The sequence below is a fragment of the Lynx canadensis genome, chromosome C1 (assembly GCF_007474595.2).
Source record: "Lynx canadensis isolate LIC74 chromosome C1, mLynCan4.pri.v2, whole genome shotgun sequence".
In the NCBI taxonomy this organism is placed as follows: Eukaryota; Metazoa; Chordata; class Mammalia; order Carnivora; family Felidae; genus Lynx; species Lynx canadensis.
The window spans coordinates 144,535,964-144,561,728 of NC_044310.1; the positions used below are offsets into that span (position 1 = coordinate 144,535,964).

The window sequence follows — 25,765 nt, forward strand, 5'->3', positions numbered from 1 at the left end:
AAAACCTTTACCATTTCCACACAGATAATTTGTTACGAATTGTCACTAAAATTTGCTTTCCAGGCATAATGTTAAAGCTAATTTTATATCAAACTAGAAATGAATACACGTGGGTACTTTTGAATAATTGTTTCTCATTCTTCACAAGAGATTATGACAAGGATATTACGAGCTCGGTCCCAAATGCTGCAAAATGCTGTACAGTGAATCCAGAGGGCACCAGTTCTGTTCTGCATATTTTGACCAGAAACATTTTATTTTTTGAATAAAGCTACCTATATATTTGTGTGTGTGTGCGTGTGTGTGTGTGTGCGTGTGCGCGCGCGCGCGTGTGTGTGTGTGTGTGTGTGTGTGTGTGTGTGTAGGGGGATATTTTCTGCAATTTCGCTTTCATTTAAAGCATATACACTGCAGTTAACAGAATTTTAAACTTAATAAATTTGCATATATTTGGAGTTACTGTTTAAAACCGGCATACATGGCTTTGGGGCCTCCAGGCACCTTATACAAGTTTCATGTTCAAAAGCAGGTTAGAGTGTGTATATCTCCATTTCCTTTCTGTGGCTATTTATCTGAGCCTTCAAGATCCCCATTTCCCTTTCTTATTGGCGCTGTCTGTTCTCTAAGATGACAATCAAAGTCTTCATTCATTTCCAGCTAAATAAATCTGCCTTCACTTTCCCATTCTGCTGGTATGACAGAAGCGTATCTTTTATCTAATTTATATTCTCTCTGATTTGTTGAGAAAATCTAACTTTTGGAGGCAAAATGTTCTAGGCTTAGGCTTGCAATAATTTGAGGGGGGCGGTTTGCAAATTTTTTAAAAATATTTCAATCAAGAAGTTCTCAAAAGGTGCCCATTTCTTTTGATGTGTGTTGATAAAAGCCATCACCAATTCTGTGGCTTAGTGCTATTACCTAGAAATTTCCACTGATTCTTCTAAAAAGTATTTTGACTAAATCAGCTTAACAAATGTTTTACTTAACAGGCTCCCTCATGTTAATGAGACTGTCTCTGCTTAGCAGGTATAGAGAGACTGTTACCCCTTTCCAATGATAACCCTGCTTGTGACACAATGTACAGCAGGTTCTAAATCTCTAGGAATCTCACAAGTTAGTGAGATTTGAAGAATACAGGATGGATGGAGAGAGGTAAACAAATCAAAGACAGACTTATAAAGGTTCTTTCTATAAATGTTCAGAAAATTATCAATTTTAGTTAAACACGTGCCTTTAAAATATTTTATTCTTAACTAGGATTTTATTATATTAGCTATATCTGATGCAATATATTCACTAGTGTGTATATACACTGGTGTTTTTTTTTTTTAATTTTTTTTTTCAACGTTTATTTATTTTTGGGACAGAGAGAGACAGAGCATGAACGGGCGAGGGGCAGAGAGAGAGGGAGACACAGAATCGGAAACAGGCTCCAGGCTCTGAGCCATCAGCCCAGAGCCTGACGCGGGGCTCGAACTCCCGGACCGCGAGATCGTGACCTGGCTGAAGTCGGACGCTTAACCGACTGCGCCACCTTGGCGCCCCTATACACTGGTGTTTTATGTTACATCTATAAGAATATGTATATACATATATACACATACTAACATGTTGTATGTTAGTATAGTCTAATAATACTTTAGATTCAAGAATATGATTTTAATGCATTTACATACTGTATCAATTTCATATTAAATAGGTGATACAAGTTTGACATTTAGTTATGCTCAAATTAAATTTTAGAAGACTAAATAAACAGCCAGAATACGATGAGTCACTACTTGAAGTCCATTACTATTTATCCATTAAAAATTTATCGGGGCGCCTGGGTGGCGCAGTCGGTTAAGCGTCCGACTTCAGCCAGGTCACGATCTCGCGGTCCGGGAGTTCGAGCCCCGCGTCAGGCTCTGGGCTGATGGCTCGGAGCCTGGAGCCTGTTTCCGATTCTGTGTCTCCCTCTCTCTCTGCCCCTCCCCCGTTCATGCTCTGTCTCTCTCTGTCCCAAAAATAAATAAAAAATCGTTGAAAAAAAAAATTTATCAATTTAAAAATTATATACCACAGCTTTCACAAGATCACTGGATGTGTAGATTTCTTTGATAAGAGCCATCATATGAAAACCTTATGTGCCTGAAATTTGGACAACTGGACAGTCTACCCAATATCGACCCAAAATGGATAATTAAAAGCTTTAGATACCTTACTGGGACCCTCAGTGATCTCAGTCTTGATCACCTCCCAAATGCAAGGACGGCCAAGGCAGGGAAGAGTGGATTCCCAAATGCTGGGAGGGAGGAAGGTTGAGTTAGAAGTTTCCAGTATGTTAAAGATTATCAGTTTGTCAGATGAGTGAGGAGTGTTGGCATTTCTATGTGATAACTTGTCAAGACTGGTCAGGGAATTTGAAGTTATCAGTTCATTTAGTAACATTAGGGTTGAGAGATGTCAACATGAAATGGGAATAAGAACAGTAGTTAAAACTTGAACGCTTAGCTCAGGTAAAACCAGGTTATTCTGTTCCAATGTAGAAGATATAAGAGTGGGGGTGCCTGGGTGCCTCAGTTGATTAAGCGTCAGACTTCAGCTCAGGTCATGATTTCACGGTTTGTAGGTTCGAGTCCTGCATTGGGCTCTGTGCTGACAGCTCAGAGCCTGGAACCTACTTCAGATTCTTTGTCTCCCTCTCTCTCTGCCCCTCCCCTGCTCCCACTCTGTCTCTGTCTGTCTCAAAAAGAAATAAAAAATTTTTAAAAAAGAAAGAAAAGGAAACACAAGAGTTGGGCATAGGCTTTGTACCTGAGCTGTTCTCTTGAGTGGCGATTCTTCTGGCACAGGTCGAAAATTTCTTACTACTCTCTTCTTATCCATACCTTTGGACATGTGGAATCTCATATATATATATATATATATATATATATATACACACACACACACACACACATACATACATATATATATGTATATACATATATATATACACACACACACATATATATATATACATATATACATATGTTTTTTTTTCAAAATCAAGGAAGTTCGCTCTGTATTGCTAGGTAGATAGATTTAGGGGTAGAATATTTAGTTTGAGTTTTTCAGACCAAAGAGAGTGGAAATAGATTTTTTAAACCAAATCACTATATCAAAAAATTATTATTCCAGGTATTCTATCTTATATACAGATGTATATAATACTTAGGTCTAAAGTAATAAACTTAAAAGAAATACCTCTATTTAATAGTGTATTTTCATCCACCACACCATCTTGGTTCTTTATTTGCCTCCTCGCCCTAATTGACTAGGAGTTAAAAGGATCTGATAGGACCTCAGAATAGGTATACCTAGAGCCAAAACACAAATATTATTTGAAAATGACAGTAGAGAAAGAGACAGATGGTTGCTCCCTTCATATGTTCTAATAGCAACTAGAGCTGTTAATTAAAATAAGGGGCACCTCAAGAATGTGACTGAACCTATGCAGAGAATTAATCTGGGTAATTTAGGCAAAAAAACAAGTTGTTTTTTTTTTTTTGTTTTGTTTTGTTTTTTCATTTTAAAGGAAGGGTTTAGATTGTGTTGAAATTATTTGGTCATTGAGTCCATGTTCTCATTTCCCTTTCTAGTGTTGACATCATCTTCAAGCCAAATTGTGCTATAATAAATGAAAATAGGTAAAGGTGGCTACTCTTTTGTACCTCACTTTCTTTCTTTGATACAAGTTAGTGTTTTAGATTATGTTTCCCAAGGCCTCTCTAACTCAAATTACTATGTGTTTCTTTAATTGCACTATTCAGGCAATAAGGTTATTCAATTTACAACAGACATAATTCTTTTTTTCATCAAAGCTGTTAATAAAGTACATTTTCTTTGCCTATTTTGCTCTTATATTCCTGGAAAAGAAGTAGTGAGTTATGGCTCTACTCTGACAGATTTCTGTTGATCATAAGAAAGTTAAAGGCTTCCGTTAAAAACATTTTTTTAACATCACCAAATCACTGTAAGATTATAGATACCTATTTATTTAGAAAGGAGCCTAGGAAAAACCATTTCATTAAGATGCACATCGTGTATTCCAAACACAATGTATTTAATCTGATTAGTTGGCTGAGACCCAGCCAGTGCTCTGTCAGCAGATCAGGAGTAAAACAATGAAGCTATAATTAATGAAATTAATGCCAGATATAGAAACTGGAGATCTGAGGTGACATTTCGGTCATAACATATCCTTTGAGCCTAGCAGAATGTAGAGACAGTTTAGTTGGAAGTAATTGTTCTTAGTTTAATGGCACATGATTAGACGAAAATGGTTATTTTTCTCATGCTACTGGCTGCTAGGACTATAAGTTGGCAGGCATGACGGTACAAAACTGTCAGACAAATTTAATCAGAAAGTTCAGAAAATAAAAGGGTATGATTTGATTTACTATTTTTAGCTTCTCTTTCTTATGTGTCCGAGTAGAGTTTCATGGCATGTCCATTTTTATCATGCTAACAATATGAAGTTGTTGGTCACCAGTCTTTGTAACCTCCTACATCCAATCAGTTGTCAAGTCTTGTTCGATTTGCCTCTGAAGTATCTTTTAGATCTTTCTCCACAGCCATTTGTTTGGCCATCATCCCTTACCAGGGCTTCCCAACTGGTCTGGCTGCTTCAGTCTTGCCCTGATCAGATATTTTCTCCATAGAGCAGTCGAGATGATTTCTGCCAAACACTAGCAGGCTGTGCCACAGCCTTTGATAAAACACATCAATTACCCCTCAGTGAGTGGACTGATGCATTGTTTTCAGGTGATAAGTACAATTTCCCCTCAGTATACGACACCAAATACTCTTTACCCAATAGAGGTTTGTCAGCATGCCAAGGAAATAGAAAAGTTTAACCTTTCACTGTAAAAATAGTGTTGCATAATAAGATCTTGGTCTCGGAAAGTAGATATTAAAATATTAATAATAGTAATAGTAATCCTAGCCAACCTTTATTAAGTCCACCACAAAAGACAGGAATAGAAATTATGAGGAAGAGTCCATAGTCAGGATGTCTGCCAGATGCTGTAGAAGGCTGGTTCTTGCACAGCTGTGGGGTTGGGGAGCATGAAGTCAGGTTAAGAACAGCGTTCAGTGAACAATTTGTATGGATGAGATGTGAGTACACACTTGAGGTGAAATAGGGAATCCTATAAAAGGTATGCAGAATGTGTACTTTCCTTCCAAAGTTAACAAATATTAAGGACAGATGAATTATAAAACAATATCACCAAGATTGGCAAATCTTTCTAAGGATGCATGCAGTCTAAGTCATTGAGCCTCACTTTGATTACATGTTACAGCACTTTGCAGGTGCAAATCTATCTAGTGGTGGGTGCTTCCATAATTTGGGGGGTTCTCTTTAAGACAAAATGAATACAAAACTCTGACATCAAATTTATGAAAACGGAAAGGACCTGTGCTAGTGAAGGTCCCTGAAATGTAAGCTTTGTAAGTATCATGTTAAGCCCACTTCTAGCCATTTGAACTTTTGAATGTTTAATGTGTTTCTCTTGAAATGTAGTCTGTGTACTTTTCCCTTTCTTTTATGGTGATAGTAACATTTCTCCATTAAGATCCTACCATATTATACCAACAGTGCTAGACTTGGATCTTACATGATAGTCCTTTAGAGTGAGTTCTACTTCTTCCACAATTAGATCTTATATGCACTTAAAAGAATTGATGTCTCAAGAAAGATTAAGCAAACCGTATACGTTACTTGAGGCAAGAAGTGGATTTAAGACAGCGTGGTAACAGCCTAAAAAATAACTTGGAGCTGTCAGCGTCAGACAGAATGGAGCCCTCATAGACCATATAAGCAGTAATGATGGTTTCAAATTACAATGGGAAATCTTCTTTATATTTTGAAAGAATAATTACGTAATTTTATCTTTCTGGAAACATTTACATTAAAGGTGTTTATGTTTGTTTGCTTGGAGAGAGGGAGGGAGAGAGAGTGGGAGCACTTGAGCAGCAGAGGGACAGAGAGAGAGAGGGAGAGAGAATCCCAAGCAGGCTCCACACTGTCAGGACAGAGCCAAACTTGGGGCTCCATCTCAAGAACCATAAGATCACGACCTGAGCCATGACACTAACCAGCTGAGCCACTCAGGCACCCCTGGAAACTTTGACATTAGGTGTGGGTTTTGGAAATTAGCTTAGACTTCATACAAAACAGACCTATTTCTTGCCTCCATTCATTTTGTGGAGGTAAAATATAGGTATAGCAAAATAGATGCGCCTGCTTATATGTATATGAATAGGTTAGATACTTTCTAATGCAGTGAGCAGGGTATTTGGAATATGGAAATTTGCAAACAACAAAACAGGATGTTTGTGTGACTTCTCATTTCAACCACTAAAGCAATTTTTTTAAGTAAATTTTAAACGTTGTTAAAACTTCTTTATTTATGACTTCATAAATTATAATAATCAAAATTTAGAACCTGTTGGAGAAAAAGACAGATTTGGTGGCAAATTGATACATTAGTAGTCTTTCTTTTTTCCCCCCACCATATGCATCATGGTATAGAGACCCACCTTTATGGCATAGCGAAATGGTTGAAATGTAGCATGAGTGTAGATGAGGGCTCTTGAGATGCAGAATAGTTAACTCCAAGAACAGAAGGAAACTGGTTCCATTTCTTACAAGCCAGGAGGCCATGAGCAAGTTACTTAACCTCTTAGGTACTGGCTTTTTTGTTTTAATTTACTTATTATCAGTAGATCTGATGTTTTAGAAAAGTTTTAGGCTCACAGTAACATCCTGCAGCAAGTACAGAGTTTCCATACATCCCCCAGCCCCGCAGCCCAGCCGCTGCCAGCCTCACTCACCATTAACATGGAGCCCCAGTGTGGTACATTTGTTAGAATCAATGATCAGACATCAACACATCATTATCAATCTAAGTCCATGGTTTACATCGGGGTTCACACTTTGTGTTGTACGTTCTAAGTTTTGACAAATGCATAATGACATGTATCTACTATTACAGTTATCATATAGAGTATTTTCACTGCCCTAAAAATCCTCAATCTGGCACCTGTTCATCCCCAAATCCTGGTAATCACTGATCTTTTTACTGTCTGCATAGTTGGATTTTCCAGAATGTTAGGTAATTGGAATCATACAGTATGTAGTGTTTCAGATTGTCTTCTTTCACCTAGTAGTATGCATTTATGGTTACTTGTGTTTTTCATGGCTTAATAGCCCACTTTTTAAAATCATTGAATAATATCCATTTATACATATATAGCAGTTTGTTTATTCATTCACCAATTAAAGGACATTTTGGTTGCTTCCACTTTTGGCAAATATGAATAAAGTTGCTATAAACATTTGTGTGCAGATTTTTGTGTGGACATAAATTTTCAGCTCATTTGGGTAAATACCAAAGAGCCCAATTGCTGAATCGTATGGTAAGAATATATTTAGTTTTGTAAGAAACGGCCAAACCGTCTTCCAGAGTGGCTGTATTATTTTGCATTCCCAGCAGCAACGAGTGAGCAGTCCTGTTTTTCTGCACCCTCACCAGCATTTGCTGTTTTTGGTGTTCCCTATTTTGGCCATTTTTAATAGATATCTAGTGGTATCTCATTATTATTTAAATTTTCAAATATATAATGACATGTAATATGGAGCATCTTTTCATATGATCAGTTGCCACCTGTATATCTTCTTTGATGAAGGGTCTGTTCATACCTTTTCCGCATTTTTTAGGGACAGGTTAATCATCTGAAAAAGAAGATGGTAACTGCTCCACAGGGATTTTGAGAATAAACTAATTCACTTAGATATTTTAACATAGACCCTAGAATATAGGTCCATTAAGTATTAGATGATATTCTTATGAATTATCTACATTACTTCATAATAACATGTCTGAAACAATATTCTCCCCACTCTACCCCACCAATCAGCTTCCTTTTTTCATAAAAAAAATCACTTTCTCAACTTTCTTCCTTTTCATTTGGTTTTAAATATTTCTTTCTTGACTCATCCCTTAAGTGCAGACAAATTTTTTTTCCATTTTTTTTTCCTATGGAATTTTTAAATTAATAAATGAAACAATCTCAGAAGTAAGTTGGGTACTTCTCTGTCTCATATCTGAGATTAAATCATATATATATATATATATATATACCCACACACATATATGATTAAATATATATATGATTAAATATATATTTAATCATATGATTAATATAATATATAATATAATATAATATAATATAATATAATATAATATAATATATGTATTTAATCATAACACAGTTCATGTATTTTTCAGGTCAATCACTGAAGTTATTACCTTGTTAATTTCTGAAATGTTTATTAGGCAGAGAGTGCAACTGCGTAATTAAGATTATTTCTTAATTCTTTTTATTTGTTGTGAAAAAGTGATATGTCTGAGAGTAAACATCACTAATCCAAAGTCTATTAAAATTGTTATTAAAAATGATAGGAATGCAGTTTCTGATTATGAATACCATGAAAAGTGATACCTGTGGGTATGTATGGCCACAAATGAAAGTGTCTTCTTTACCAATTATTAACTCTATCTCATGATTCCTATGTGGGCATCTGGCCAGAGAGCTTGATTTTCAGTATTCCAAGTGGATTAACTTGCCTTTTCTTCTTTCTCTCTTTCTTTCTTGTTTAGATCTTGGCCATAGTGTTTGTAATATCAATAAGCCTTTGAATATTAGACATTACCATATATTTTTTTCTTAGCATTATTTATATGATGTAAATAATTCTGTTTATAAATGAGATATATATGTATATGTATATGTATGTATATGTATATATGTATATGTATGTATATGTATGTATATGTATAGATGTATATATATGTATACATATATATATATGATAAAATCTCCCCCAAAGATCACCAGGTCAAATAAGAATTTTGTCTGTATACCCTGACTCTATCTTAACAGATTGCTTATAGACAGATCGTTTTTCACTTTTAACACCTGGGAGAAAATCTAAGCTGTCTTGGGAGTTGAGCTATATTTTAAGATAAACTTTAGAGAGTTCAGTTATCATTTCCTTTTTGAAAATGTCAATGTTTAGGAAGTTTCTGTTTACATCTCTTACCCTATTTGCCTCAGGATTTTTATATTGTAGCTTTTTTTTTAAAGCGGTTTTCTTTTTTTTAATTAAAGCAAATTAAAATACTGTCTAAAGGTGAGAAACCTCGTGGTCTAGGGAAACTTTTTTTTTTAATTCCAGTATAATTAATGTACAGTGTTATGTTAGTTTCAGGTATACATTACCATGATTCAGGAATTATATACATTGCTCTGTGCTCATCCAATAGATGTACTCTTGATCCCCTTCATTTTTTTTAGCCATCCCCCGTCCATCTCCCCTCTGATAACCACCAGTTTGTTCTCTGTATATAAGAGTCTGGGTTTCGTTTGTCTTCTTTTTTCTTTGTTCATTTGTTTTGTTTCTTAAATTCTACAGGAGTGAAATCATATGGTATTTGTCTTTATCTGACTGGCTTATTTCATTTAGGATTGTACCCTGTAGATCCACCCACACTGTTGCAGATGGCAAGATTTCATTATTTTTTATGACTGAGTAATATTCCATTTGATAATACATATGCCACTTTTTTTTTTTTAACGTTTATTTACTTTTGAGACAGAGAGAGACAGAGCATGAACGGGGGAGGGGCAGAGAGAGAGAGGGAGACACAGAATCTGAAACAGGCTCCAGGCTCTGAGCTGTCAGCACAGAGCCCGACGCGGGGCTCGAACTCACAGACCGCAAGATCATGACCTGAGCCGAAGTCGGCCGCTTAACCGACTGAGCCACCCAGGTGCCCCCATATGCCACTTTTTTATTCATCCATCTATCAATGGGCACTTGTGTTGCTTCCATACTTTGGCTATTGTAAATAATGCTGCAATAAACATAGGAGTGCGTATTTCTTTCCAAATTATTATTATTTTTTTCATATTCTCTGGGTAAATACCCAGTAGTGCAATTACTGGACTATATGGTAATTCTATTTTTAATTTTTTGAAGAACCTCCTTACTGTTTTCTATAGTGGCTCTACCAGTTTGCAACCATGCACTAGGGTTCCTTTATGTCTACATCCTTGCCAACACTTGTTGTTTCTGGTGGTTTTGATTTTAGCTGTTCTGACACGTATGAGGTAGTACTACTCATATAATAAAAATTATACTTTTAATTTGCATTTCCTTGATTATTAGTGATGTTGATAGGGAAACGTTAGTACTTTCACGGTTAAACACCTGTTTTGTCATGTCAGAAATTTAAATTATTTATTAAGACTTGTATGTACATGCCCAAACCAAGCATTCATTTTTCTCTTAAAATACATGAGCTAAAATATCATATATTTGTAATGATTACTGTGAAGTGGCATTTTCACATCTAGAATGGAAAACAATAATAATTTCCATGAAATTATAGATATTTTATTTTTCATTTAGGTTCTATAAATAACTTAAGAACAAAAATTGGAAGGGAAATTCTCTGACTTTTCACTGCAAAGCATGGAACCATAATAACTGCTGAATTGCAAATGTTTATCCAGGCTCTGTTCTAAGCCTGCAGGCAAACAAAAAGAATTTGAATTTCTGCCAAAGAAGATGTTAAAAAATAGCTATAGTTTGATATTGAAAAAGAAGTAATAGCCTATACAAAAAGTAAGCCTCATGACTCAGGGAGAAAACAAGTTTTAGATTGTCAGGTATAAATGGATAAGGCTGCATTTTATACAGTGATCAGTTATAGTTGCATGAGGGATAGAAATTTCACCAAAAGCTTAGATTTAACTAGAGGTCAAATACTCAAGTATATCAAAATACCAGTTAATTTAATGTGGCTTAATGGTTAAATGCAAATAAAATATAACCTCTCTAGAAAATGTATTTAGACCTACATCTATTAGCGTATATTTTCACAAAAGCATAAGGAAAAACCTAACTGGATAACCAGATCATTGAATTTGATTTATGAGCAAGTGTATCTTCTTTGTGCAAGAATCATTCATACCTTGGTTTGTGAGCATAATTCGTTCCAGAAACATGGTTGTAATCCAAAGCACTTGTATATCAAAGCAAATTTTGGAACCATTGGCTCAGTTGTGATGTGACATTTGTGTCAGGTACTGGTCGTATTGTAAGACATTGCTCGCTTATCAAGTTAAAATTAGAAATGTTTGCTTGTCTTTCTTATGGAACACCCGCAGAACAAAGTTACTCGCCATCCAAGATTTTGCTGTATTTTATATGGTGATTATATATAATTTATTTTTATATTCTCTCCTGTCCCACCTTACTAACCAAAGTAAAAAGGTCTTAGTATAATTATATCCCTTGCATTTTTGCTGGCGACCCCTTCTAGTAGATCGGGCAATCTAGTAGATTACTGACCAGTGTGGGAATGCTGTATCATAAAAAAATTGACTTCCTGGAGCACCTGAGTGGCTCAGGTGGTTAAGTGTCTGACTCTTGATCTCGGCTCAGGTCATGATCTCATGATTCATGGGATGGAGCCCCACATTGGCTCTGTGCTGACAGCACGGAGCCTGCTTGGGATCCTCTCTCTCTGCCCCTCCCCAGTTTGTGCTCTCTCTCTCTCCCTCATAATAAATAAAATTTTAAAAACCAAAAAAAAGTTGTCTTCTCCAGCACTGACATTTTTGACCTTCCTATTCTTCTTGTTCCTCCACTTCTCCTACTACCTCTCCCAAAGAATGCCTTGAGTATCAAATATCTGGCACAGTGTTGGATACTAGAGATGCCAAGGTGGATAAGAGCTCCCTTAAGAAGCTTATTCTAATCGGGGTGTCTGAGTAGCTCAGTCGGTTGAGCATCCAACTTCGGCTCAAGTCATGATCAAGTTCACGGGTTTGAGCTTTGTGTCAGGTTCTGTGCTGACAGCTCAGAGCCTGGAGTGTGCTTCGGATTCTGTGACTCCCTCTCTCTCTGCCCCTCCCCCACTCATGCTCTCTCTCTCTCTCTCTCTCTCTCTCTCTCTCTCTCTCTCTCTCTCTCTCAAAAATAAATGAAGAACATTAAACATTTTTTTTAATTAAAAAAGAAGCTGATTCTAATCTAATCCATATCTGTAACTTCATTAATGGACAAAAAGGAACTGTATCTTAAATTCAGGTGCAACTGGTTGTGTCTTTGCATCTGCTCTTTACTCACCGCAGAATTTGTCTTTCTTACGTGGTAGACAGGGACTGTGTAGCAAACTACTACTCATTTTTCAAGACTAGGTTTAAACATAGAGGTTGAGTGAGTTTATCCTTCATTCCATTGCCATAACACCTTGTAATTCAGCATCTTGAAGAGTACCTGGCAGAAAGGAAATGTTTGATCAATTAATAAATGTTAAGTATTATTACTGGTTGAAGTTGATTATGTATGTCATTGAGATATTTATAGTACCTGGTGGTTGAGAAACGTGGGTGTATGTGCCTGTGCACGTGCGCTTGTGTGTATATTTCAAAGACAATACATTAAAAGAGAAAAATGAGGAAAGATTTCATACATTGAGTGGCATTTAATTCAAGCCTTGAATATGAGGAATTAAGTGAAGAGGTAGAGAGATGAAAGAGGATGTTTCAAGCAGTTGAAACAGCCATGGACCAAGTAATATGCGTGGAAAACAGTAATTATTAATGAGAAAGTCATCCATCCAAAAAAAATTGGAGCAGAATAGCATAGAGGTTAAAAAGGCTGACTGTGGAATTGGAGGGCTTGACATTGTGTCTCCACTACAACCATATCCTGTCATGTGACATTGGACAAGCTACTTCCCCTCCCGATACCTCAGTATTGTTATCTGTCATATGAGAAAAAGAATAGTATGGTGAAGAGAATTATAATACTCAGAAAACACTTGGGATCCAGCATATATTGTCTACTATGTGTTGTAGTTATTATTGAGAGTTTTTAAAGAGTTAAAACTAAAATGGACATTGAGGGCTAGCTTTTGAAGGAACTAGGAAGACATGCTGGTAAGTTTGGGGTTTATTCTTTATTTTTCTTTAAATTGTATTTATTTATTTTGTTTACATATCACATAATTTAAAAGCTACTAGGCCTTGCCTCCTAATACTATCACGTTAAAGGTGAGAATTTCAGCCTATATTTTAAGATGACACAAACATTCAGCCCATAACACCATATAAAGTGGTTATGAATGCCATTTTAAAGCAAAATTCTAGGAATATCTTTTAAAAACAGGAAATAATCTAAACATTTAATTGTTGTAATTCATGTGCAACATTTTTTAAAAGCTGATCTGTTTGTTGCTTCAGACAATATTTTAAAAAGTTTTCTTGCCTATGATTAGAGATAATGTTCTTCAAAATAATTAAATTCCAGCATTATCTGAAAAATATTCTGTTTAAGCAAGAAAATATTACATTTTCCCTTTGAAAAACATCTTTCCTGATGTCAGTCTTATGGAGTATTTTCCAACAATAATTTGGTTCCATTTTATTTAGGTCTTGAAGGTGTTTTAGAAGCTAAAATCGTATTTTAACAAGAGAAAACTATAGAATGGATAGATTTAGTTCTGATCCTATAATTGTCAGTGCAAAGAAACATGTTTTAATAGGTACCATAAAGAGAAAGAGATGCTGTAAGAACGGAACATTTCCTCTGTTAGGTTAAGGGAATGATAATCAGTTGAAAGCATACTGGTCAAATTCTGTAATGCTTCTGTGTGAAGTGATAGTGGAAAGCAGAAGGTAGTCCCTTGTCAACACAGCAGAGAAGTTACTTGTATTTCTAAAAGGGAAGTATTTGCTACTATAAAGTTAGGCATATTTGTGCAGAGTAGACCACATTGACAGACACAGACTTGACTCCATTTACATTGTGTGTACTAATAGGCCTTTCTTCTTATTGCAGATAAGTATAGACAACATGGTCTATAACAAATTAATAGAAACTAACAAGGCAAAAATTATTTCATTTGCTTTGAGTTGATTCTGAGAAATGGGTGATCACTAAAGAATTGAAATATATCTAAAGTGACGTTTTAACTAATTAAAACCCCAATAATAATGATGATTGATAATAGCTAATGATTATTACCAGGTAATGTGGGAGACCCATTAAATTGATTATATCATATTCAATTATAATAACCTAATAAATTATATATTTTTATCCCTTATAACTATCCATATTTTATAGCAATTAAAGTTTAGATAATCTCAATAATATGCCTAAGATCTTACTAATACTGTGTGGTTAAAACACAGCAACCTCAAGTTCAAAGCCCGTGTTCTTTGGCTATTAATATTACCCCAATCCTCTTAAATATGTTTTTAACAGTATGACCATGAATTATCTGTCATAGTTTCTATGTGTCATTGACCCTTTACACCTGCACTTGCATTCCTGTTTGCAAATCTACCCATCTTTGTTGTTGGTTAAAAATCTATCTTCCTTTCTTTTGTTCTTCTGGAAAGTAAGAAACCTAAACTATTGAATTCGAAACTACTAAATTTCTTATTGACACTTTATTTTCTAATAAATGTACTTGGGTTTTTCTTCTTGTTTTTGTCTTTTAATCTTCTTAGGATTTTTTGACCTAGCTCAAGCGATAATAGCAAAGTGATGTCTGAGAACACATTGTAAGGCCAAGTGCTTGTAAATAATACAGGATAATATTGGGTTGAATGCATGCCAGAAACTTCTACTCTTCTCTAAAGTGTCTGAGCAGAATATGTTGAGCTTTAAAGGGATTCCATCTATTTGAAAACTGCAGTTTCTGGAAGCAATTTATATATTCTTAATAGCTTTGCAACCTATATCCCAGAGGAGCCTGATGCCATAACCTTAGTGTTATTGAACAGTGGTGGACAAAGTGTCTTTGTTTTATAAACAAGATAAAAAACAAAAAACAAAAAACAAATAACAAAACCCTAACATCATATACTGCCTCAGAAAGTTTAGAGTGTAAACTTGGGTTCAGCTCAGTACAACACAACAGAGAACAGGCAGAGAATGACAAGTATGCCTTATAGTTATTGTATCTTGGAGGATGGGTGAAATTTGGGGAGTACTTAAGGGAAGCAACAGCTACAGACTATTCAGTAATATTCAGAGCAATAATATAGGGCAGTCTAGGAAATTACTTGTGATACAGCACATGCTATACATGCTAAGTTGTAAAAACCACTGCCAATTTGGGGGGAAGAAAAACCAAAAATGACAAATTTAATGAATAAAAACAATATATCATTTGGCTAAAATTTTCAGTTGTGGATGTATGTATATAAATGAAACTTGTAGAGTAGTCAGATGTCCTGTATTTAGGGACTCTTCTAGAAGAAAATGAGCAATATTTATTGTACATGCAACTTATATATATATTACATAATTTAATTTAATCCTCTCAGTTTATCCTATGTAAAATCAAGAGAGTGGGCCTTAATTTACAGATGACGAGACTGAGGAGTAAAGAGATTTAATGGTTGTTTTCAAGTTCGCACATTAATTAGTAATGGATCAGGGATTCAAGTACATCATCAGAGCTGAGAAGAGTCAAGATAGCATGTACAATGTGCTTAGAGAGATGGTTGGCACACATAAGTTCTTATAGCAATCTTACTATTATTACCTATTATTATTACATAGCTTAATTAAAGGAGATTTTTCTCCAATTTTCCCTTTTGTATAGTGCACACATAAAAGATAGCCACTATTATAAGAGAATTCTCTCTCTCTCTCTCTCTCTCTGTCTCTCAGCAGATTCCATATTAAGGTTTAGATAAAGCCTCTGCTGTGCACAAGTTATTGATTATTTGATATTTTCTGTGTCACAACATCCAGACATTCCCCTTGGCCTGGTTATATTGTGTTTAACCATCTCACACACACCTTATATAGGGGACCATTTCTAACCAGCAGAAACAACAAAGAATCGCTGAGTTAGAGGTATTCTGAAAGTTTAATTAAGGACTTATCAAATAGCAACTCCCTTGCCCATTTTCACTTTAAAAAGCTCTCAGACTTGTTATTTGAATAAGTGTTCAATTCACTTAAAGAGGAACTTAAAGGTAGAATCAGGAAGGGGATAAGTCAAAAGTAAAAAGGTTAGACTGCATTGCCTTAATCATTTTAGATCAACACAGTGCTGGAATAAATTAAAAAGCAATCTATAGCTTTTCCATCTAAGAATTAGTGCAGGAAATAAATCCCCTTTTCACAAAATGTTTTTCATCTAAGGATCAAAAGTCCCAGCTATTTCCAGTAGCAGCATCTGTTGCTTTACCAGTTTCCACAGAGATGAGCTCGTGTTGATTTTCATCACATTTGTTCAAGCTTGGAATCTGGTTAAAATACGCAAACTGTCGCAATGCCAGTTAAGAGTTGCAATCATATAGTACCCTGTGAATAATGCCATTCACCTGCATTTATTTTGATTCAAACAGCATTTCCAATTATGAATCTAAGCATGGGTTATTTTTAAATGACTTAAAAAAATGACTTAGAGTAAGAAACATAAGATAAAGTATTCTACAAGGAAGGATACTATGATACACACATGTTCTTAGGAAACATATTATCTTTACTTTAAATCTTTTCAGCTGAAATCTGTGTTTGGCTTTTTCAACACCATTTTGGGTTAACGTGTAAAAAGAAGTCTGTCAGTTGCGTGTTACCTTAGAACATTGTCTAAACTGCAGATTGACCATCGTAGACATTTTTCTGTTTTCCACATTCTAATACTTTAATATCATTATTCATATGTTGACTGGATATTAATATTGTAAGTTTAAACCAGATTAAAAAACTGATGTTACATACAAAAATACTGATTGAAAGAGATACATGCACCTTGATGTTTATAGCAGCACTATCAACAATAGCCAAATTATGGAAAGAGCCCAAATGTTCATCAATTGAGGAATGGATAAAGAAGATGTGCTATATATATACAATGGGATATTACTCAGCCATCAAAAAGAATGAAATCATTCCATTTGCAATGATGTGGATGGAACCCGAGTATATTGTGCTAAGCGAAATAAGTCAGTCGGAGAAAGACACCATATGATTTCACTCATATCTGAAACTTAAGAAACGAAACCAATAAACATGAGAAAAAGAGGCAGGCAAATCCAAAAACAGACTCTTCACTGTAGAGAAAAAAACCGAGTTACTGGAGGGGACATGGGTGGGGATAGGTTAAATGGGTGATAGACATTAAGGAGGGCATCTGCGTTGAGCACTGGGTGTTGTATGTAAGTGATGAATCACAAAATTCTACTGAATCCAATATTACACTCTATGTTAACTAACTAGAATTAAAATAAAAAACTAAAAAAAAATTAAAAATGTAATGCTGTTGAATTGGAAATGTATGCATCTGTGTACCTACATCTAATGAAACTGTAAAAGAAGGAGCAGAGGAACAAACATGAGTCAAATGCAAATGTCCTTGGTATAATTACCAAAGTATTGTCATGGTTTTATTCACCTTGCTGCAGGCCTTTTTAATAATCCACCCCAAGCTTCTACACTCAGTCTCCTAAGCTATTGGAGATACACGGATGGAAACTAAGAAACTCTAATATTTGGAAATATGAGCAGTGTATCTTTTTCTAGATTTTAGAACATTTTGAATGTTTAATGGATCATTTTTCCAAAAAGAGAATTGCTATCTGATATCTAGCTATTTGTAAATTTAATTTCGCATACTGCTGATGTGGGGCAAACTAGTGATATGTCAAAACTCCCCACTTACGTTAATGCATTAACACTAATTTTCAGGAAGAACAGGAAATGGAAATGATTATTACTATAGAGCAGTAAACCCAGCAGTCATTATTAAGCTTTGCCTTAAATAGCAAGTGCTGTTCTGTGCACTTGTCCAAAGCTCTCAATAGCTTTATGAGATGATGCTTCTTCTCTGCTTTGTAGAAGGGAGAACTGAATCTCAGAGAGTTTCAGGTATTTTTCACATGCTACTTAGTGGCATGAGGTAAATGATATCCAAGTAACATTGAATTGACAGCCAAATTCATAATTCATATCCAACAACGAGTTCAGTCTGAAAAGAAATTAGTTTAATTTCAAATAGTAGAAATAAATCTCCCCACCCTACTTTTCTGTCAAAATCCTCCACTGGCATTTGAGTAACAATGCTTATAGGTATCTTTATGTGAACAGATGCTTGAAATACCTGTTTACATTGTAGATGTCACTGTACCTTCAGCACCTTATTAGTATTCAATATCCTGTTTCCCCAAAGTGAAAATTCCATAAGATTTTATTTCTTCCATGCTTCCCCACCATTTAATTTTTTTTTTTTTTTTTTTTTTTTTTTTTTTACTTTTTTTCATTGACTGCTGATAACTACCCAGGAAACAGCTCAGGATAAGTAAGCATTGCAGATCAGCAATGTGGTATATTATAAAGATAAATAATGGGACAGAATGTTGATTTTTTGTTTCATTTCCTTTCCTTTCCCAATGTAAAAAATGTCACTAAAATGGAATGAACTAAGATGGTGATAGTAACTGGATTTTGTTTCAGTGTTTACTCTTTTGTTGTTACAAGTAACTGAACAAAGTTTATGTCTGAATTTACTTCAACTCTTAATATATACATCCATTTGTAATGACCAGAGGACAAACCTACAAACCTATGCTACACTGAGTTATATTTACTATATGCCCTTACTTCAGATAATTCTACCCACCATCAATTTTCAGTGGCATAATTTTTAAAAGTTAAAATGGGGCTGTGAAGGAAGTACTGTCACTTAACAGTAAATATATATTTATGATTTTTTTCTTTTATTTTCTTTTGAGAGAGAGAGAGCACATGAGCAGGGAAAAGGGGCAGAGGGTGAGAGAGAATCTTAAGCTCCACACTCAGCATGGATCCTGACATGGGGCTCAATCCCATGACCCTGGGATCATGATCTGAGCCAAAATCAAGAGTCAGATGCTCAACTGACTGAGCCACCAAGAGCCCTCTGATTTTTTTTCTTAAATTTATATTAATATCCTGGGCTGGAAAAATACATAAATTATGAGAGTGACTGCTTTGGGAGAGAAACTTAAAGGTACTTTTTTAAAACAAATACAGGGTACTTATTTATTTTATTTTTCATATCTTAATGGATAGGAACATGGATAGTTGTTGTGTATTATAATTTTTCATGATCTTTAAACTATTCAAAATAAAGTCAAGTAAATATATCAGGAAATACATTTTTTAATCTTTTCTGAATGATCATCTGTAAGTTTTTTTCATGAAATACAGGCTAGAAATTGAAGATACAGAATGCTACTGTGTGTATGTCTATAGTACTTACAAATTACTCTTTAAACTAATTTTGTTATCTCCATGTATAAATGTTTCTGAGGGCTATTCCTGATAAAATGTTGATTATGAAGACTGGTATTTGGCCAGTATGATTTTCACCATGACAGTTAATTTGATAGATTGTTTAGAATCGGTTCCCTAACTAAAATATTAGTGACACGATGGCAGAGTAAAAAAAACAATATCACCCCCCCCCCAGAAATTAGAATAATACTGTGCTTTCTCTATAGCTTCCTAGATCTGTGCCCAAGGAAGGTCAAGATCTATTTCTCTGAGTGCTATATTTCTTATCTTTAAAATGGACATAAGAGGGGCGCCTGGGTGGCGCAGTCGGTTAAGCGTCCGACTTCAGCCAGGTCACGATCTCGCGGTCTGTGAGTTCGAGCCCCGCGTCGGGCTCTGGGCTGATGGCTCAGAGCCTGGAGCCTGTTTCTGATTCTGTGTCTCCCTCTCTCTCTGCCCCTCCCCCGTTCATGCTCTGTCTCTGTCCCAAAAATAAATAAACGTTGAAAAAAAAATTAAAAAAAAATAAATAAAATGGACATAAGAATATGTTCTTTTTAAAAAAAAATGTTTATTTTGGGGAGAGAGAGAGAGAGCATGGCCTGAGCAGGAGAGGAGCAGAGGTTGGGGGAGGGGGGGTGGACAGAGGATCTAGAGAGGGCTTTGTGCTGACAGCAGTGAGCCTGATGCAGGGCTTGAACTCATGAACCATGAGATCATGACCTGAGCCGAAGTCAGATGCTTAACCAACTGAGCCACCCCAGTGCCCCAAGAATATTTCTTATTAGGATGATCTTAAAGATTAGAAATAATAAACAGAGTGCACCTAACACAGTGCCTGAGATATGATAGGTATTTATTTTCTGCATTTGTTTCTTTAAGAAGTATCTGGAAAAGGATGGTATATAAGTGTAACAGCTGCTTCTTTGGTGATACATAGCTGACAATAGTTATAAGGCAAGATTTTGTAAAGATTCCAGGAAGAAATTATCTTCAATATGGCTTTTCAATTATGTACTTATCCTTTTTCTCAGTATTGTATGTATGATCACTAATCAAGGGAAAAGACAGAATACCCTTTATCCAAATTACTCCAGGCTTAACCCCAATAGAAATTATTTATAAAGTGACAGAGAGAGAAGAGAAATGTAAGCAGAAAGGCTGTCATTATTTGTTTAAATTATACTTAATTATTACAGAAATGCATTTTTTAAATTTTACACTTTACTGGCCTCAAATAGAAGTCTGATAGTAAAGGTGAAAGAAGGTAGTGAATTTTGCAAGTTACAAAAATTTCTGTCTTCTGACTGAAATAAGACTGAAGTTTGATAACATGTTTTAAATGTATTCATGTACTTCTCAGTCTTCACACTTCTAATGAATATCTGAGGTTGACTGATTTAATAGTGACCCGCTCTAAATATCTGATTTACGAAGACAACACAGTTGAGTAAATAAGAGTGGCATGATGTAAATGATATCCAAGTTAACATAATATGTAAGTAGCAACATTTTATACTTGATATCCTGCATCTGGTTTTAGAGATTCCTATAGCAGGAATAAAATTTGAAACATCACATTGACACAGATTACTGATGTTAACATGTGGATTTCTAAGACTTGAGCAAAAGTTTATGCTGGTCTGAAAGGTCCAGAAGAATAGGACCACCATGATGACTTTTTATTACCCAAGATAAAAATATTTTCAACTTTTATTAACTTGGCAAATACTTGGGATAGTTCTCTTTGCTCTCATTTATTAAGACATTATATGACACCTTTTACATTTTTGTACATGTTACTTTATTTACCGTGCTCACAACAGTACTGTGATGCAGGGATTTCATCCTTTACAGAAGAGGGAAGTGATACTCAATGAAGTATCTTAAGAAGTTTACACAGTGGTAAAGTTTGGATGCAAAGTTGGGTTTGTTTCATATATCACATGGCTTCTTGAGCGATAGAAATGATTTTGTGGTTTCTCCCCTTCTGTCAATACGTATGTTCACATATTGATGCCATTATTACTTTTGGTTCATGGATAAAAAGCAATGAATTGTGCCTTGATATGTTGCCCCTCAAACATGTACAGTAAAAGTGCCCTGTGGTTTTCACTGGAAGAAAGTGTATGTATCAAAGCTATTAACGTATTGAAACTTCTCACGTGTTCCATTAGTCGGTTTATTTAAATAAGAGTTCAAACGTAAATAGGAAAGCAAAATGAATCCCTTCGGTCAAACTGGCATTGCATGTCCGCGCACTGTGCAGAACTTATCACAGGTTTTCTTTGTGCCCCATAGGGATGACTTGTCAAGCTCGAACATCTTACACTGAAGATGAAGTTCTTTGGGGCCATCGTTTTTTTCCCGTGATTTCCTTAGAAGAAGGGTTCTTTAAAGTTGATTACTCCCAGTTTCACGCAACATTTGAAGTCCCCACGCCACCTTATAGCGTGAAAGAACAGGAGGAAATGCTGCTTATGTCGTCCCCTTTGATAGCACCAGCCATTACTAACAGCAAAGAAAGACACAATTCTGTGGAATGCTTAGATGGACTCGACGACATGACTACAAAGCTTCCGTCTAAGCTGCAGAAAATTACTGGAAGAGAAGACTTTCCCAAAAAACTCTTGAGGATGAGTTCTACAACTTCAGAAAAAGCCTACAGCTTGGGAGATTTGCCCATGAAACTTCAACGAATAAGTTCAGTTCCTGGCAACTCAGAAGAAAAACTGGTATCTAAAACCACCAAGATGTTGTCTGATCCCATGAGCCAGTCAGTGGCTGATTTGCCACCAAAGCTTCAAAAAATGGCGGGAGGAGCAGCCAGGATGGAAGGGAATCTCCCAGCCAAATTAAGAAAAATGAACTCTGATCGATTCACATAACAAAACACCCCCGTAGGCATTATTTATTGTTTGATTTAGTAATAGTCCAATATTTGGCTGATGAGGTAATCCTCGAAGGAATCTGAAAGGTACATTTTTCCCCAGTCATATATGCATATTTGAGAACCCTTTCTTCCCAAGTATTGCCACTGTGCAGAAAGCAAAAGTTGTGTAAAGGGAGGACACCGTAAGAAAGTTCTTATTAACGGGCATGTATTATCACATCAAGCATGCAATAATGTGCAAATTTTGCATTTAGTTTTATGGCATGATTTATATATGGTATATTTATATTGTATATTCTGGAAAAATATATATATATATATTTAAAGAGGTGGTACTCTTCACGACATTTCTAACATATGTATTAAACCAAACATGAGTGGATAGCTTTCAGGGCGATAAAACTATATATATGTGTGTGTATATATATATCTATATATATATATACACGTGTGTGTGTGTGTGTATATATATATATATATATATATACCTATATATATATATATATATATATATACCTATATATACACACACACACACACACACACATACATACGTACATATATATCTGATAAAATTGTGATGTTTTGTTCAAAGTTGTAGTTCTTGTGCATGTTTACTTTATTAGGCTAGGAAGGCTTCTGGCATTAATTATTAATACCAAATATTTTAGCCTTAAATTATTTGTCATTTTAAAATCTGATTTAATGTTTTCTGCTGTTTAAGGTCCTGGGAGGTTATCAATTGTACTTTATATGAGGGAGTCACACAAGTCTATGCTATTTATGGCCCTGCATAAATATAACCATTATATTTAACTTATAAATTTTAGAGCATACCATCAATATGCTAAAAATTTCTTAGGATTTTTAAAATTTGCTAGTACTAGGGGAAAATTGGTTAATTTGAGAATTGGTCCTTTTCTGGACTACTTCAAGTCTGGAAATCTGTTTTGTATATGATCTAATACAAATATGAGCTCTGAACAAATGCTGAATCATTGTAATCATCAGTAGCCAACTTATACTGAATATATCAGAATCTGCTTGAAATTACATAATTAATGGTCCCTGTTTCAAACTGAGGCAATTGGTAACATTTTCACTCCTTTTCTGGAAGTTCTGTCATTTTAAAAACCAATAATTTATTCTCGAAGAGATACGACAATACAATGAAACTGATGATAAATATCTATGCTTAAAATATGTATGTCTAAATGAGTCTCTTTTTTAATGCTGTTATCTTGTTTGTGGCATTTATTGTATCAGGACAGACCTTTTTTCCTCACCTGGGGAACCTATCCCACCCCATGCCTGTCACTGGGTTCAGGGAGAATGTTATGTATATACCTGAGAGAATTTTTAATTAGATGAATTGAAGATATTTTACCCATGTGGGCTTTTTTGTTTATTTGTTTGTTTGGTAAACAATGATTTTATTGGTGTCTTGGATGCCTGGCCTACCAAAGTAATTTTAACAGTACTATTTTTCTAACCCCAAGGTCTGATATTTATTACTCATTAGTGGAAATAAAAACTATTGCTCAGAAGAACACCTACAAAATAAAGATTTGGAATGCAGAGATTTTTATGAAAATTTATAAGTGCTCCTTATCAAAATGTCATAGATTTTCCTATAGTTGTTTTTTTTCTTTTTTTTTGGTGGGGGGTGGGGGCATTGCAGTGTAAGTCTGTCCAGAATTTAGCTATTTCTCCTTATTAATATCTAAATCCTTAATGCCTGGTTTGGGCTCCCATTATTTCCCGTTTTTTTTAGCAATCCTGTGATGATTTTCTCACTGGAAAATTATTACATCAACAATTTTATCATTAACTACAATAATACCTTCTGGCTACCTCTGTATCAACCAAATTCTGTAGGTGCAAACAAATCCCAGGGAACTATTACTGGCAAAATGATCAACTTTGAGCATTCATCCACTGTGCATAGAGCTAGTTGTTCTACCCCTTGATCCCATTCTCTAGGTATAGGAAATGAACTAGCAGAGAGAGAAGGGGGTCTAGGGGGCATGAGATATTCATTATCAGTGGAAGAAACTCCATAGATCATTTAGTCCAAACACTTAAAACTAAATAGAGCCATAATTTAATTTGGAGAGTCATTCTAATTTGTCTTTGGTACCAAGGAAAACATGGACCAAAAAATGAACTCTCTGAATGTATTTCACACATTCATTCAAGAAAATTTTTGCAGGTCTTTATGTCCTAGGCCATTTTAACTCCTGGACATTTGGCTCTAAGGGGAGGTTGCTGCCCATTTGAACACTGACTATTGGTAGGAGAGTGGGGGGAGGGCGGCTGCAGAGACAGAGGGAGCACAGATAAGATGATTTCAGATACTCAAAATAACAGTTTAAGGTAAGGAAAACAGAATAACAAGATGGAAAATGGGTGTAATAAGAATTGATTATCTTAGAAGAGGTGAGCGGCTTAAGGAGGGAGTGATATATTTCAACAGAAATCCAATTGATGAGAAAAAAACCACGGTTGCCAGAATTAATTTTTCTTAGTGATGCTATTTCTTTATCTTTTCCACATATGTATGGGAAAGGTATGATTTCTGCATGTAATTGCAGTTTAGCCCGTATTGCTAAGTTGATCCGAGGTCCCAGTTTACCAGGGAGAGTTCCAGTTTCTACCTGTTGTATCTGTGTAATTAATAATAACACTCCCTTTCACTCTTCGAGTGTCCTGATTTGGATGATACATTATATGGTGACTCTCCATTTTTGTTGAAACTAACTAAATTACGAAGTCTGATATATTTGGATAAAAATAAAAAATTGCTTTTTCTTCTCCTTTTGCTGATTTTTTTTTATGCTGATCATTCCAAAAAAGATCATCTCCGTTTCATCTATTTCATCCTAGAGGACTTCTTATCCAAGCGATTTCATGTAACATTTGTTCAATCTGTATATGACATGTTTTCTCAGCAGTGAAAAGTTCTGCATTTTATTGACTGAATAAAAAATAAATCTCTGGTATTTCCATTTCAGGAAGTTATAAGAGCTCAAATCAAAGAGAATAAAAGTCAACTGAAGCCAGGATAATTGTCAGCCCACCAATGTAGTGACTATTGGAAAACAAAATGTAATGTATTCATTGAACTGAATAACTCTACTTAACAACTGGAAATTAGTCCCTTTTGTGGGATTTTCATGGTATAGCTCCTGTCATGGTAAAATATTTCATTCTATTTATCAAAATGATGTGAATAAAAGAAATATGATTATTTTGATAATGCTTATCCTCATTTGAAATATTCATCCTTCTCAGCAATATGTGAATACAGTTTTGTAAATATATACAAATTAAAAATAAGGATATTTTATCATTAGTTATTTTTGAAAAATTCTTATGTGCTTTTAAATTCATCCGTATATGGCTTTAAATACTAAGAAATGTATTTAGTTGTCTCAGTACTAAAAAGCCCATTTGTCTAGACAGGATGGGGCAAAAATGGATTA

The 25,765-nt window shown here is 35.1% G+C and overlaps 1 protein-coding gene across 1 annotated transcript in view; it reads left to right on the forward strand.

The window, feature by feature from the left end:
- The window catches only part of KCNJ3 (potassium inwardly rectifying channel subfamily J member 3), a 151,295-nt gene extending 128,597 nt beyond the window's left edge, over nucleotides 1–22,698 (forward strand). The window contains exon 3 of the mRNA XM_030327890.1: nucleotides 21,689–22,698. Within this exon, the coding sequence (XP_030183750.1) occupies nucleotides 21,689–22,275 (587 nt within the window). The 3' untranslated portion in view covers nucleotides 22,276–22,698. The remainder of the gene's footprint in view (nucleotides 1–21,688) is intronic.
- The last annotated feature ends 3,067 nt before the right edge of the window (nucleotides 22,699–25,765 follow it).